Here is a 16,144-nt window from a genome sequence, read left to right as displayed (position 1 = left end):
AGGATCCAGCAGCAGAGACCAGACTCTCCTGAACCCAGCTGTCTGTCTTTAAAGAGCAACGACTCAAAGGACTTACCCGTTAACTTTAGTGGAGGACGTGGATCAGCTGATCAGATGTAAGCTGTAACTGACAGTGAGACGTGTTGTTGGACCAGGTCTGAAACCAAAGTGTCTCTGTCTGTTGTGAACATCCTGGGGACATATAAAGTCCATCTTGTATTATCTCTCTGTCCTGATGTTGACTTGACACTGATTCCTCCACAGAGTGGACCAGGAGAGCTCAGAGGTTCCCAGTGGTCAGTCTGCCCAGCAGCATCAATCACACCTGGACTCCATATTTATGGTAGGTACATGTCCAACAGCTGTTGTTACATCTGTTGTGTTCACAATCATCTCCATGCTGCACTTTGACACCAGTGGATTGTCAGTCTGTCCAACATGGATCTGATGTTTGGCTCCATGGTTTTAGTTTGATGCTGTCACTCATAGAGTTTCTGTTCCAGCTGCTGGAAGAGAACATCAAAATTGAGCTGAAGGAGATCCACAAATCTCTGAGTCCAGATTACCCAGAATGCTTAGAGAGTCAGAGGGAGGATGAGCAGGTGTTGGACAGTGAGGATGAAGAGCAGAGGAGGAGCATCAGAGAGGCATTACTGAAGATCACAGTGAACTTCCTGAGGAGGATGAAGCAGGAGGAGCTGGCTGAGCATCTGCAGAGGAGTAAGAGGATTTCTCTAAAGATTCAACATGATGGACAAATGAGACGTTCACTGACATCAACACATGGAGGGAATCATGAATTAAAATGTTATATTAACTTATTGATATTTTTTCTTGTGTTTTCATTCAGAATCTGTTGCTCCAGTTTGTGGACGTAAACTCAAATCTTCCCTGAGGAAGAAGTTCCAGTGTGTGTTTGAGGGGATCTCTAAAGCAGGAAACCCAACCCTTCTGAACCAGATCTACACAGAGCTCTACATCACAGAGGGAGGGGCTGGAGAGGTCAATGATGAACATGAGGTCAGACAGATTGAATCAGCGTTCAGGAAACCAGACAGACCAGAAACAACCATCAGACAAGAAGACATCTTTAAAGCCCCACCTGGAAGAGACCGACCAATCAGAACAGTGATGACAAAGGGAGTGGCTGGCATTGGGAAAACAGTCTTAACACAGAAGTTCACTCTGGACTGGGCTGAAGACAAAGACAACCAGGACATACTCTTCACATTTCCCTTCACCTTCAGAGAGCTGAATGTGCTGAAAGACAGAGAGTTCAGCTTGGTGGAACTTGTTCATCACTTCTTCTCTGGAACCAAAGAAGCAGGAATCTGCAGCTTTGATCAGTTCCAGGTCGTCTTCATCTTTGACGGTCTGGACGAGTGTCGACTTCCTCTGGACTTCCACAACACCAAGATCCTGACTGATGTGACAGAGACGACCTCAGTGAACGTGCTGCTGACCAACCTCATCAGGGGGAACCTGCTTCCCTCTGCTCGCCTCTGGATAACCACACGACCTGCAGCAGCCAATCAGATCCCTCCTTACTGTGTTGACATGGTGACAGAGGTCAGAGGGTTCACTGACCCACAGAAGGAGGAGTACTTCAGGAAGAGGTTCAGAGATGAGAAGCAGGCCAGAGAGATCATCTCCCACATCAAGACATCACGAAGCCTCCACATCATGTGCCACATCCCAGTCTTCTGCTGGATCTCTGCTACAGTTCTGGAGGAGCTGTTGAAGACCAGAAGGAGAGGAGAGCTGCCCAAGACCCTGACTGATATGTATATCCACTTCCTGGTGGTTCAGTCCAAAGTGAAGACGGTCAAATACGATGGAGGAGCTGAGACAGATCCACACTGGAGTCCAGAGAACAGGAAGATGATTGAGACTCTGGGAAAACTGGCTTTTGAGCAGCTGCAGAAAGGAAACCTGATCTTCTATGAATCAGACCTGACAGAGTGTGGCATCGATATCAGAGCAGCCTCAGTGTACTCAGGAGTGTTCACACAGATCTTTAAAGAGGAGAGAGGCCTGTATCAGGACAAAGTGTTCTGCTTCGTCCATCTGAGTGTTCAGGAGTTCCTGGCTGCTCTTCATGTCCATCTGACCTTCATCAACTCTGGACTCAACCTGATGTCACAACAACAAAAAACCTCCAAGAAGACTGAAACAACAGGAGTCAAATCTGCAGAGACAAACTTCTACCAGAGCGCTGTGGACGAGGCCTTACAGAGTCCAAATGGACACCTGGACTTGTTCCTTCGCTTCCTCCTGGGTCTTTCACTGGAGACCAATCAGACTCTCCTACGAGGTCTGATGACCCAGACAGGAAGTGACTCATTGTCCAATCAGAAAACAGTTCAGTACATCAAGAAGAATATTGAAGAGACTCCCTCTGCAGAGAAAAGCATCAACCTGTTCCACTGTCTGAATGAACTGAATGATCGTTCTCTAGTGGAGGAGATCCAACGGTACCTGAGATCAGGACGTCTCTCCACAGTTTATCTGTCTCCTGCTCAATGGTCGGCTCTGGTCTTCATCTTACTGTCATCAGAAGAAGATCTGGATGAGTTTGACCTGAAGAAATACTCTGCTTCAGAGGATGCTCTTCTGAGACTGCTGCCAGTGGTCAAAGCCTCTAACAAAGCTCTGTAAGTGTAGAGATAGTTGGATTTATTCATCATTATATAAAAACACTTGTGTCTTTCAACAGGATAGACAATAAACTCCTGTCTTCTTTAATTCCTCCTGACCATCTCTTCAGACTGGACAGCTGTGACCTCTCAGAGACAAGCTGTGAAGCTCTGTCCTCAGTCCTCAGCTGCCAGTCCTCTAGTCTGAGACACCTGGACCTGAGTAACAACAACCTGCAGGACTCAGGAGTAAAGCTGCTGTCTGGTGGACTGGAGAGTCCACACTGTAGACTGGAGACTCTCAGGTGAGGATCCATCCAGCTGTTTATATGATGACACTTGGACTAGGGCTGCACGATTTTGGAAAAAAATGACATTGCGATTTTTTCATTTACTGTAATTTTCCGCGATAGTATATTGCGATATTAAAAAATAATTACAATCGAATAGTTATATTTTTTTAATGAGATTAGGGTCAGGATTTATGGGAGATTTCCTCATAGTATTGATCATCCATCAACAGAGCAAGATGCATCTTGATGTAAATAAACGATCTTTGGCTGATCATGTGACCGCTCACAGCTCGTCACGTGACGGCACCGGGGTCTCCTATTGGACACCCGATCTTACCGGCTTGACTGCTCGGCTTCTACCATGGATCTATGGCTTTTATAGACACACCGATGGGATCGGCGTAAAGCCTGAAGTGTCCCGGTTTTAATAAAAAAAGAATTATGTCGTTATCATTTTCCGTTTTGGAAATAGACGCAAAAGAGTACAACAAAACCTCTGGCATCACTAGCGATGATGCCGACCTCAGAGGGTGAAGCGGCTGCTGCTCTGTGACTGACAGGCGGATACTTGTAAACAAGCAGCGCGCAACACGTTACGTTACACCTTCATGATGCGGGCAACGGGCTCTGTTCAGCTGGATGCGCGCCACCGCACCTAACACAGGGTGAGAAACAACCACAGACGCGCTTTTACGGGAGAAAAAGTCCGTTGTGAACACCTAGTGAACATGCTGCTTTCCCTGAGTGTGCGCATGGGGAGGAGGGGCGATGCCGCTGCCAGGCTCCTGCTCAGTCAAGTGAGGGGGAGAGAAAGAGAGAGAGAGAGTGCGGCGCAAGGAGCTGGTTCAGAGCTTTTCTGAAGCGAAATAAAAGTTGAAATGTTGAAAAAGAGAGAGAGAAAACATCGCGCATCCTGCGATGTGACTATCGCGCATGCGCACATCGCAATGTACGATGTAAAACGATATATCGTGCAGCCCTAACTTGGACACACCTCCAGGTGTTGACAGTGGTTTCCTGTGTGTGTGTGTTCAGTCTGTCAGGATGTCTGATCACAGAGGAAGGCTGTGCTTCTCTGGCCTCAGCTCTGAGCTCCAACCCCTCCCATCTGAGAGAGCTGGACCTGAGCTACAATCATCCAGGAGCCTCAGGAGTGAAGCTGCTGTCTGCTGGACTGGAGGATCCAGACTGGAGACTGGACTCTCTCAGGTATGGATAGAGTCTGATAGAGGAGGAGGAGCTGGAACATTTTCTATGGCCCTGTTCACACCTGGTATTAACATCTGTCTCAGGTGATCAATGCATTGATGACATCAGATCCCATCACTCAGACCATATCCAGAGGTGGTGTAGGCAGTGTTTCCCATACATTCATTTATTCGTGGCGGCCCCGTCACCCATTCACTCACTCACTCACTCACTCACTCACTCACTCACTCACTCACTCACTCTCTCACACACACACACCATAGTTGCAAACTAAACCACTGTGGGGGGGGGGGGTGATGTACTGACTGAGGTTCCTTTCATTGTAATTGCAAGAATGGCTGAAGTGTATGAAACTGAACTCAGAACTGGTCTAGTGTGGAGCTGTGGCTGGAGAGCAAAAACAAAACTAATTTTTTTAATCTTTTGGCCTGGACCGGCCAGTGACGGGCCCTGTTTCCTCTGCTTCACCATGTTCCTCTTTCAGGTCACACTGTCTTCTTCCACACTTCTGCCCTATTCTCATCTCTATTTTGATAGTTGTAGCTACTGACAGATATTGATATGACAGGAGGCCCACACATGCTTTAGCTTTATACTGCTGAATAATTGGAGCAGACATGTCCTGAGATTTTCAACCTTCTATGATTATAGAATTAGCCTATCTTTTACAGCAGGTACACACACACACACACACACACACACACACACACACCTGTTACTCTGCTGTTTCTCTCTGTTCCTCTTTGTTGCTCTCTGGACTGGGCTGTCTAGCTGTTCTTTTGGGTTAAGTGAGCATGGACGGCCCAACCCGACCGGTGTGGACGCGCTAGTTTGTGCCACGCGTGTTCGCGCGAAAAATGAGTCCTTTTTTTTTTTTTCTTCAACAACCGCGGGTCGGCCCGTTACAGGCTTGATGAGTAAGACCTCAGAGATTCAGTCAGTGCTGCAGTGATGATGGGCTAGTAGGCTTTGGGCTGTGTGCTCGCACACCAATCAGAGTTGAGATCCTACGACGAGCACCTAAGCGGTCACCGTCGCTAATCGAGATAGGATTGATAGAGAGTTGGCCACTCCGAAGTGTTGGGACTCAGCCCAGTCAAAATGGAGGACAAGACTACATGGCCTCCTTTTTCTCCCAAACAAAGGAAACCCTCTGAACTCAGCCTCCCAGCGTCCTTCACCTCTTCACACCTAGGTGTGAAACCTCCACTACTGACCCACCATTGGTCAGGTATGGCCCCAGGACCGGTGAGGTCACAGGCCATATAAAAGGAGAAGTGCCCTTCTCTTCTCTCTCTCTTCGCCCTCTTCTCTTGCCCGCTCTTCAGAAGGAGCTGCCGCTCCTCTCACTCAGCTCCTCACCTGGAGCTACTGCTATAGCTCTCCAACCTCTGTGAGGCCTGCACAAGGCAGATGCCTACACTGGAGCATCCCTTGGCAGCGACGCGAGTGCCTACCAACGGATTAAAGAACAGAACCAACTAGCACGACATAAGGTCTGCTAGTTGAGTCAACAAGGAACGGAGCCACAACGCCAAGCAGAACAACCAACCAACTCTGCAAGGAGAAGGACTCTCCTCAACGCAACTCAAACTACACAGCCAGGACGGCTGCAGTTCACTGGACAAAGACACAATCACTGGACTTGACTACCACAACAGGACCAGCAAAACCTGCAACCGCAGGAATCCCCACCAGCACCGGGAACTTCTCACCCTCACGTGACTTGGTAACGTAACTGGGTCTAGTTAGCTTACCTTGCACCTTGACTAAGCATAGAGTACTTCAACCATGCCAATGTATGTATTGATTGAAATCAGTTTAAATACTTGAGCTTTGTTGTTGTTGCTTTGTTGTTGTCAGCTATAGTCTCATATTTAGTTAACCTATGTTTAACATGCAACTTGAGCGTTGAACAAAGGACACACCTTTGTTCACCTCCCCCACATCACATGGGGTTGGTCTTAGAGGCCATCTTGGAGGCCATTTGGTTGTAAACCCCTTTGTCTCAGGACAAAGCAACCATCCTCCATCTTTCCCATTGTCTGAGATCACACTTCACACCTCACAGACACATGGTCACCGACACATAGCCATACGCTCTCACCAACACACACACACACACACACACACACACACACACGTGTACATAGTGTATGTAGCTTGTCTTAGTTTCATGTTTTGTTATTCCATTTTCTAGATGTGTCCAATAAACTTCCTTGAAACTTTACTCGTCTGTTAATGTTGTACAATAGTGAGTATGCCAACCTCTACGCAGTAGAACTTCTAAATCCTTCAACTTTGCAGCTATTAATAATGTTAATTTGTTTATAATTATTAATTTAATCATTAAACAAGGTTCTATATTAATAGTTAGCACACCCTTATGAGACTGACTTTGGTACATTGGCTGTCTGGTGCCCCGAGGTGGATTTAATAAAATTAAATCCCATTAATAATTTTTGTAGTAATTATTAATATTTTGGTATTGATATTTTACTAATTTGATAGCCAATAACCCTCTTAATAACACTTTTCTTATAAGTTGGTATAACCCCAACATAAATGGTGCCCCCTTTGTGAGGCATCTAAATATTCTTAATAAATTACCTATAAATTGTGTTAGAGCACAACATTAAATGGTTTCCCCGTGCGAGACATAATTACACTTTCTCTTTAGTTGTGCTAGAGCACAACATAAATGGTGCCCCGTGTGAGGCATCTAAATAATCTTAATAAATTACCTATAAGTTGTGTTAGAGCACAACATTAAATGGTTTCCCCGTGCGAGACATAATTACACTTTCTCTTTAGTTGTGCTAGAGCACAACATAAATGGTGCCCCGTCCGAGGCTGTGTACTGTTGGCATTTATTCACATTTGTACAATATTAATTTTGAGCAAAATTTTGGACATTACTGAAAGTGAAATCCAAAACTGAATTAACCAAAAGTTCACATTCAACAGAGCGAGTCTGCTACACGAGTAGACATCTGACTTTACATGCAGAAAGTGAATTGTGCTGAATTTTGATTTATTCCTGAGTTTTGCTAAAACTCTTTTGAGAATTAAGCCCATTGTGCTGCATCAAGAATTTGCGACTGTTGCTAGTCTTTCCAGTTGAGTCTTCTCTGTGAGAACGTTAAGAATTCCTGTCCCGCATTTGAATACCACATATTCAATGCTACTTTGTTTGAACTGTCAAAATTGGTTGTTTAGCTAAGTGCTCCCCTTTACCCTTAACTTTAAGACACAGCGTGCCGCCGGCCCTGTGTAACCTAGAGAGCTTGTACCGGTTGTCACTGCCATGCATTTCAACCTGATTAAGAATAGAGCTTGAAGATAGAGCCACAGTGTGCTGCCAGCCCTGTGAAGTTTTGTACCTCGCTGTCACTCCCAGCTTGAGTTACTGTAAGAAACCACTTGAGTAGTGCATAGCCAAAGCTACACTACAAGGTGTCTGCCACGCAACACCACTGCAAACCAAATTGCTTCGTTTTAAAGGTTTCTTAGATTTTACTTAATCTCATCTCCCAGAGTAGCAATGGAGAACCCCTGTGTAGAGCAGTTCATGTCTTCCCTGGCTCAGAGCCTAAACCCCGGCTACTCTGAACTCATCAACAAGTTGAATCTCAGTGAGTGTAGGAAAGAATTGGACTTGCTACTTAATGACAGGTGTGATGCTCAGACAGCATCCAAGGGCCCATTGTTAAAATGCATGCTTCTGATCCTCCACAGACAGGCCAGTCTTTCAGCTCAGACCAAAGCAGCTCTGGAACAAGAGGTAGAGTCCCTCAGAGTGCAAAATGCTAGTCTACTTCAAGAAGTGAAGACAGCAAACCAGAAAGCTTTACGTTACCTAGAAAATTTGCACTCAGCAGAGTTAGATCTCTGCTCACAGAAGGAGGAGTTGTTTAAACTTAGGTCAGAACGCTCTGACTCTCCACAGTCTTTCAGACAAAGTGATTCAGGTTACTCTGATTCACACTCCTCCCTTGGAGAAAGGTTAACTCCTTCTCCATGCAGATGGGAACATTCCCCACCTGACCTTAAGTCCTTGGGAACTAAGTCAGCTCCCCAACCTCCACTAAGGTGTCGAGGTAACAGCCACTTGACTTCCCATCTTCCTGATGTAGATAGTGAGGAGACATGTAGTGTAGTATCTAGCATGTATAGTGCATCTTGTTCTCCTCAGCCACTTAATCAGGCTTTCACCTGTGCTCATCCCTCCAGAGGGGGGACTAGAACATCTCCGAACTGTCCACCCTCTTCCCTGCAGCACCAGGAGAGTGATGACAGGTGTTCAGTCCCTGTCTTCCCACCTGTAAGACCCAGAGCACAGGCGGTAGATGTCCAGGATAGCTTAGTCTCGCCTTCATCCGACAGGACCACCCAGTGCCCCCGCCTTGAAGTGCTTGAGTTCATAGCTAAAGACATTGAGCCGTTTGATCCCGACAATGGTGATCAGAACATCAATGATTACTTCAGTGAACTAGACAACAGCCTAGTTGACTTACCAAGCGCGACCCACAGGGAGAAAGTCAAACTTGTGTGGAAAACCAGCTCAAAAGCTGTTCACAAGTTCATGCAGTCACTTCCTCCCAGAGTAAGAGACAACTACCATGATCTTTGTCAAGCACTGCTAGATGAATTTTCTTCCCCTGCTGATGAGATCTCAGGAATAGTTGCAGCTTCTCAAATTAAACACTCCCGTCTTGAGCATCCCAGAAACTTTTTCAGACGTTTCAGATATGCGTATTTTCAAGGAAAGAGCGCCCCAGGCTTGGAGGAAAGCACCACTTTCAGGTCCCTGTTTGTGAAAAACCTTCACCCCTCTATACGCACTCACGTCACACTCATGACACATAATGGTAAGCCCACCACGCAGGAAGTAAGGAAGATGACACAGGTTGCCTGGGAAACTCTCGTCTCTTCCAAAACACAGGGGCAAACAACTGAGCCCAGCAGCTCAAACACCCATGTGTCACACAGACCTGCACGCTCAAGACCTCACCCTCGCAACACGCCAAAGGGGGGTGACAGCCGGCCACGTCCAGACACTGAGCGCAACCGCCGTGTCCACCAGCCGCATAGAGATAGGCATTCACACAGTAGAAGCTGTAGGAAGCCTTATGATGAAATTGTGGCCCAAAACTATGACCAATCAGATGATAGCATCTCTGACCACAGTGAAGAACATGGTCAGCACCTTTCAGATAGTGACAGTTCTTCTGAATGCCTCTCTGTCTCCAGCTACCAGGAGCGTTACAGCCCTGAGCCAGGTGTGAGGAAACACCAAAGACACAAAAGCTCCAGAGCTTCCTCCTCACACCACAGACAGTCAAACAAGTACTAGTGCAGGATTCCTTGATTTCCTTACAGTTAGAGCTCAGCATGGTTTTGTTAGCAACAGCAGCAAATTCTGATTTGATTCAGCCATCACTGTGATTTCTGCAAGTAATCTTGGATCGACTCCTCTGCAGTATCTTATTAATGGCATTCACTGTTAGACACCTATAATGACATGTCATTCCAGGTGCCACACCCCTTCTCACCATAGCATCACTTACACTTATGAATAACTAGAAGATGTTATTTGTTGTGTGTTATGTTTCATTCTGTATGTAAGTGGATTTTGTTCTGTAGTCTGTCTATGCTTAGTCAGGATAGATAGAAACCAAATGCCCAGTTGGTTTGTGAACTGCCCAGACATTTTGAATGGACTATGGACTATGGTGCTCACAGGATCACACATCACGTGGGATCCTGAGACCAAAGGGGGGATGTTGGGACTCAGCCCAGTCAAAATGGAGGACAAGACTACATGGCCTCCTTTGTCTCCCAAACAAAGGAAACCCTCTGAACTCAGCCTCCCAGCGTCCTTCACCTCTTCACACCTAGGTGTGAAACCTCCACTACTGACCCACCATTGGTCAGGTATGGCCCCAGGACCGGTGAGGTCACAGGCCATATAAAAGGAGAAGTGCCCTTCTCTTCTCTCTCTCTTCGCCCTCTTCTCTTGCCCGCTCTTCAGAAGGAGCTGCCGCTCCTCTCACTCAGCTCCTCACCTGGAGCTACTGCTATAGCTCTCCAACCTCTGTGAGGCCTGCACAAGGCAGATGCCTACACTGGAGCATCCCTTGGCAGCGACGCGAGTGCCTACCAACGGATTAAAGAACAGAACCAACTAGCACGACATAAGGTCTGCTAGTTGAGTCAACAAGGAACGGAGCCACAACGCCAAGCAGAACAACCAACCAACTCTGCAAGGAGAAGGACTCTCCTCAACGCAACTCAAACTACACAGCCAGGACGGCTGCAGTTCACTGGACAAAGACACAATCACTGGACTTGACTACCACAACAGGACCAGCAAAACCTGCAACCGCAGGAATCCCCACCAGCACCGGGAACTTCTCACCCTCACGTGACTTGGTAACGTAACTGGGTCTAGTTAGCTTACCTTGCACCTTGACTAAGCATAGAGTACTTCAACCATGCCAATGTATGTATTGATTGAAATCAGTTTAAATACTTGAGCTTTGTTGTTGTTGCTTTGTTGTTGTCAGCTATAGTCTCATATTTAGTTAACCTATGTTTAACATGCAACTTGAGCGTTGAACAAAGGACACACCTTTGTTCACCTCCCCCACATCACATGGGGTTGGTCTTAGAGGCCATCTTGGAGGCCATTTGGTTGTAAACCCCTTTGTCTCAGGACAAAGCAACCATCCTCCATCTTTCCCATTGTCTGAGATCACACTTCACACCTCACAGACACATGGTCACCGACACATAGCCATACGCTCTCACCAACACACACACACACACACACACACACACACACACACGTGTACATAGTGTATGTAGCTTGTCTTAGTTTCATGTTTTGTTATTCCATTTTCTAGATGTGTCCAATAAACTTCCTTGAAACTTTACTCGTCTGTTAATGTTGTACAATAGTGAGTATGCCAACCTCTACGCAGTAGAACTTCTAAATCCTTCAACTTTGCAGCTATTAATAATGTTAATTTGTTTATAATTATTAATTTAATCATTAAACAAGGTTCTATATTAATAGTTAGCACACCCTTATGAGACTGACTTTGGTACATTGGCTGTCTGGTGCCCCGAGGTGGATTTAATAAAATTAAATCCCATTAATAATTTTTGTAGTAATTATTAATATTTTGGTATTGATATTTTACTAATTTGATAGCCAATAACCCTCTTAATAACACTTTTCTTATAAGTTGGTATAACCCCAACATAAATGGTGCCCCCTTTGTGAGGCATCTAAATATTCTTAATAAATTACCTATAAATTGTGTTAGAGCACAACATTAAATGGTTTCCCCGTGCGAGACATAATTACACTTTCTCTTTAGTTGTGCTAGAGCACAACAGAAGTAAAAACCAAAACCCAAATAAAATAAACAGCTTCCAGTCCAGGGCAGGCACGGCTGACTCTGTGGGTGGGCACAGCCCGCCGATGCCTGCCCATGCCGTCGGGACGGTGTGCGCTGCTCAAACACGTCTGACTCCAGATCAGATGAAGCCACAAAGTGGCTCCTTAATGTCTTCAGCAGCTGGAGCTTCACTTCCTGTCTGAGTCCATGTGCTCTGAGCTGAGCCTGGTTCTCTCTGCTCTACAGTTTCTCTGCTTCCTCTGGACTCTGACTTCAAGTCCAGTAAAAATGTGTGGACAGGTTTGATGGAGCTCAGGACTGGTCCTGAGGACGGCTGCTTTGTTCCACATGATGTGACTGATCTCAGTGAGTCAGTGTGTTGCAGCTTCCTTTCCTGGTGCATTGTGGGATATCTGGGCTGGTCAGCTCCACCTGTTGTGTCTTCATCTTCTTCGCTGTGACGTGTGTTTGTGCAGCTTGAGAGTCAGAGAGTGAAAGTGTGTGTCTTACACTGAAGTGACATCACATGGAGAAAACACATGATGAAGTGTTTCCTCCTCGTCTCCTCCTGCTCTGTATCATCACTAGATAAAGACTCCAGCTCCTTCTTCTCTGTGCTCTATGTTCATCCAGACATACCAGCCTCCATGTGAACACAGTGATAAAACAGTGTGTGTGTGAGAGCCATGTAATGTCCATGTGTGCATGCTAACAGAGAACGTGCTGCTCTGACACCCCTCCTCCTTTCAGGGTGGAGCCTGCTGGAGTCCGATTCTTGACACCAGGTCTGAGGAAGTGTAAGTCTGTTTTTACTTTGATTCATGGAAACAAAGCAGCACATTCAACCATCTTCACACTGTCACATCACTGACCTCATGAGTCGTCATCAAACTGTCAATAACTGATCACATGATCAATAACTGCAGCTGTGTCTTGTTCTCTCCATCAGATTCCTGTCGACTCACAATCGACACAAACACAGTGCACACAAAGATCAAACTGTCTGACAACAACAGGAAGGCGACATGTGTGGAGGAGCATCAGTCATATCCTGATCATACAGACAGATTTGACCAGTGGCCTCAGCTGCTGTGTTCAACTGGTCTGACTGGTCGTTGTTACTGGGAGGTTGAGTGCAGAGGAGACGTTTTTATATCAGTGAGTTACAGAGGAATCAGAAGGAAAGGAGACAGTGATGACTGTTGGTTTGGAGGGAACGATCAGTCCTGGAGTCTGAGATGCTCTGATGATGGTTACTACATCTGGCACAATAACAGATCAACAAAGATCACCTCCTCTTCCTCCTTCTTCTCCTCCTCCTCCTCCTTCTTCTCCTCCATCATCTCCTCCTCCTCCTTCTTCTCCATCATGTCCTTCTCCTCCTCCTCCTCCTCCTCCTCCTCCTCCTCTGTCTCTAACAGAGTAGCAGTGTATGTGGACTGTCCTGCTGGCTCTCTGTCCTTCTACAGAGTCTCCTCTGACTCACTGATCCACATCTACACCTTCAACACCACCTTCACTCAACCTCTTTATCCTGGGTTTGGACTCTTCATGTCCAGTCCTGGTTCCTCAGTGAGTCTGTGTTGAATGTATCAGAGTCCTTCTGAACATTTGTGGGTGATGCTGAAAAGCAGGGGTGGCTAACCCGCGGCTCGCAAGCCGCATGCGGCTCTTGGCCAATAAGAATGTGGCTCTCCAACTTACAGTAAATAAAAAATTTAAAGAAATACGGCTCTCGCTCGCTCTAGCCAGAGCGTCAGAACCTCTGCTGTTCCTCTTTCTTCAGCCTGGTGTTTGGCTACTTTGTATAAAAAGAGTTCAACATGTGAAAATCGAACCTCTACCTGAGCACCGTCAAAATAGCTAAATGCAAAGCTAAGCGCAAATATGAAGACAAGAACAGGACACTTCTTGAGGACTGGGAGAATGCTTGGCACATTTCAAAGCTTCAAATCTTCAGCACCATTTCAGTACACTCCATTCAAACATAATAAACACAATACAATAAAACAGCAAAAACAAAAAAAACTTTTCTCACATATTCGGTTTTCTGGATGCTATTGCAAATGTTAGGGAGGACTTGCAGTGTGATGTGAATCTGGCTGAGCAACATGTGTGCATGTATTGACAATAACTGGCCTGTAGTCTTGGGATGAGTTTAAGCCCTTTTCTGTAAATATCGTGTTTCATAGTGTTGGGACTCAGCCAAGGGGGCAGTTGTCGGTCTGAGAAGTGAAGCTCACTTCCGCGTTCAAAAAACTGCAATCCCCCCGGCTTCCTCTGGGGGCTGGTACCGGAAGGGAGCATTCTCCATAGACCTCCATGTTAAAATCGCCGACTTTACGTCCTCAGTAAACATGTTAAAAGCCTGGTGTCAGAACGTTTTTTGGTCTCAACCGATAGTTTCTACCCCCGCACACACTCTGAGGGGGGTGAATTTTTTTTAAACTCTACTGTTTTACTGTTATTAGGTTAAAATTCTGGCCAATTAGGGCGCGGAAACGTTGAGTGACAGGTCCGGAGACCACTGCTTCGAGGCCAGTGGGCGGGCTCTCGGCCGGCTAACGGCCGCACCGCTCCAAATATGGCAAGTCAAATCCAACATGGCGCAGTTCAAACCCCCGTAGTAGCGGCACAAAACAGACTCACCAAAACCAATGGGTGACGTCACGGTGCTACGTCCATTCTTTTTACAGTCTATGGACTCAGCCCAGTCAAAATGGAGGACAAGGCCGCATGGCTTCTTTGTCTCTCAGACAAAGGAAAACCATGGAACTCAATCCTTCACCTCTTCGCACCTAGGTGTGAAACCTCCACTACTGCCCCCCCATTGGTCAGGTATGGCCCCAGGACCTGTGAGGTCACAGGCCATATAAAAGGATAAGTGCTTTTCCTTTTCGCACTCTTCTCTTGCCCGCTCTTCAGAAGGAGCTGCCGCTCCTCTCAGCTCCTCACCTGGAGCTACTGCTATAGCTCTCCAACCTCCGTGAGGCCTGCACAAGGCAGACGCCTACACTGGAGCAACCCTTGGCAGCGACGCGAGTGCCTACCAACGGATTAAAGAACAAGAACCAACTAGCACAACACAAGGTCTGCTAGTTGAGTCAACAAGGAACGGAGCCACAACGCCAAGCGGAACAAAGAAAAGAAAAGTAAAATAAAACTCAGCACAACCATCTCAGAAACTCTAGATGCAGGCTAAATATATTATGGCTCAACAACATGCTCTTTATTCATGTTGCTGGTCTCATCTAGTTGTGCTAATGTCATTGACATTAACAAAATAAAAAGTAAAAAAAAAATTCAAATCTGTATTAGCCTCTCTGATCAGTGGCATTGAAAATCACACACTGTCACTCTTGCAGGACAACTTGTAGAGCAAAAGTCGGATTTCACACACCCTCATATCACTGTCACCACTGTATCCAAGCAACATCCACTGCTGTCACATCGCTAGCATCAGGGCTGGATTAGCACCCCAAGGGCCCCTGGGCACCAGGTCCCAGAGGGCCCTTGTCGCACAGACCGTTGGCATCTCACACATCACCTCCACCCATTACAAACCAGGAAAGTCATTAAACTCCACCTTAATTAGACCTATTCACAATTGTGTATATGACCTACCATGTCAAAACCAGACCATAATCACAAACTATTATGTCAAGACTTTCTAGTACAACGAAGGCTGACACAAACAGCAGGTCAAATAAACACAACACAACACAACACAACCCACAACATCAACACAATGACCACTAGGGAGCTTACAAGAATGCCATCCTTATAGCCACACAGCACAGCTAAATGCAGCCAACATATGAACTTGACAAACCAACTACAAAATAGCAACATACACACACTGAGTCTTTACAACTTTGCAAACAATTCTGTGAACTGAAAAGAAGCCTGTACAAAAGATAAGATGATCCCTCTTTGCATGCTTCTTTCATTGTTTATAATTGCAGCCCTTGTGAATTCCCACACTGCCCAGGTCACTGAACGCACCATTGGCTCAGCGCAAGTCATAGATATATCTATGAGCGCAAGTGGCTGAACGAGCTGCTGTGTGTGTGTGTGTGTGTGTGTGTGTGTGTGTGTGTGTGTGTGTGTGTGTGCGCGTGCGTGCGCGCTATAGTATATTCAGGATGGCTCTCACGTAACACACCCCATAAAGCGGGGTCCTCCGACGGCTCACCTGCTCTCATCACCGCGGAGATGTTGGTCGAGGCCGGGCAGCGGATGGGGTGGTACTGCTGGTGCTAGTACTGGCATAACTCCGGGTCTATTTCATCCTCCAGTTTGTATTTTTTGTAAAATGATGTGATTCGCGGGACATCTTTCATCACCGCCGCTTCTCTCTCTTGCTTTTCCTCTCTTCTTTTCCTCTTTCCACCGCTCAAAAACTTTTTTATCCATAATCTTGCTTTCTCTTACTCACGCTCTACTACTGACCTCCCGCTCACACACTCTTACCTCTTGCTCGGCAGGGGCTGGGCCCTGGCAACCAAGGGCTTGGTTGCCATGGGCCCTTGGTTGCCATGGGCCCCTGGGCACGTGCCCAGTGTGCCCCAATTATAATCCGGCCTTGGCTAGCATA

General features: G+C 46.4%; 2 protein-coding genes across 2 annotated transcripts in view; both read left to right on the top strand.

Annotated features, from left to right (window-relative positions):
* LOC146989269 (protein NLRC3-like) overlaps positions 1-16,144 on the top strand; it is a 37,887-nt gene continuing 21,743 nt past the window's right edge. The window contains exons 1-2 of the mRNA XM_085773179.1: positions 1-116; positions 265-720. Coding sequence (XP_085629305.1) covers positions 474-720 — 247 coding nt within the window. The 5' untranslated portion in view covers positions 1-116; positions 265-473. The remainder of the gene's footprint in view (positions 117-264; positions 721-16,144) is intronic.
* On the top strand, positions 1,010-13,613 carry LOC146989270 (tripartite motif-containing protein 14-like). The gene is made up of 5 exons (XM_085775297.1): positions 1,010-1,020; positions 2,768-2,941; positions 3,965-4,138; positions 12,298-12,344; positions 12,497-13,613. Exons 1-5 carry the CDS (start codon positions 1,010-1,012, stop codon positions 13,132-13,134), a joined length of 1,044 nt encoding a protein of 347 aa, XP_085631423.1. The 3' UTR covers positions 13,135-13,613.

Source organism: Trachurus japonicus, chromosome 4 (genome assembly GCF_045865225.1).
Source record: "Trachurus japonicus isolate A0001 chromosome 4, Traja_1.0".
Classification (NCBI taxonomy): Eukaryota; Metazoa; Chordata; class Actinopteri; order Carangiformes; family Carangidae; genus Trachurus; species Trachurus japonicus.
Note: the sequence above shows the minus strand (reverse complement) of the source record. Positions and strands in the feature narration are given on the sequence as shown.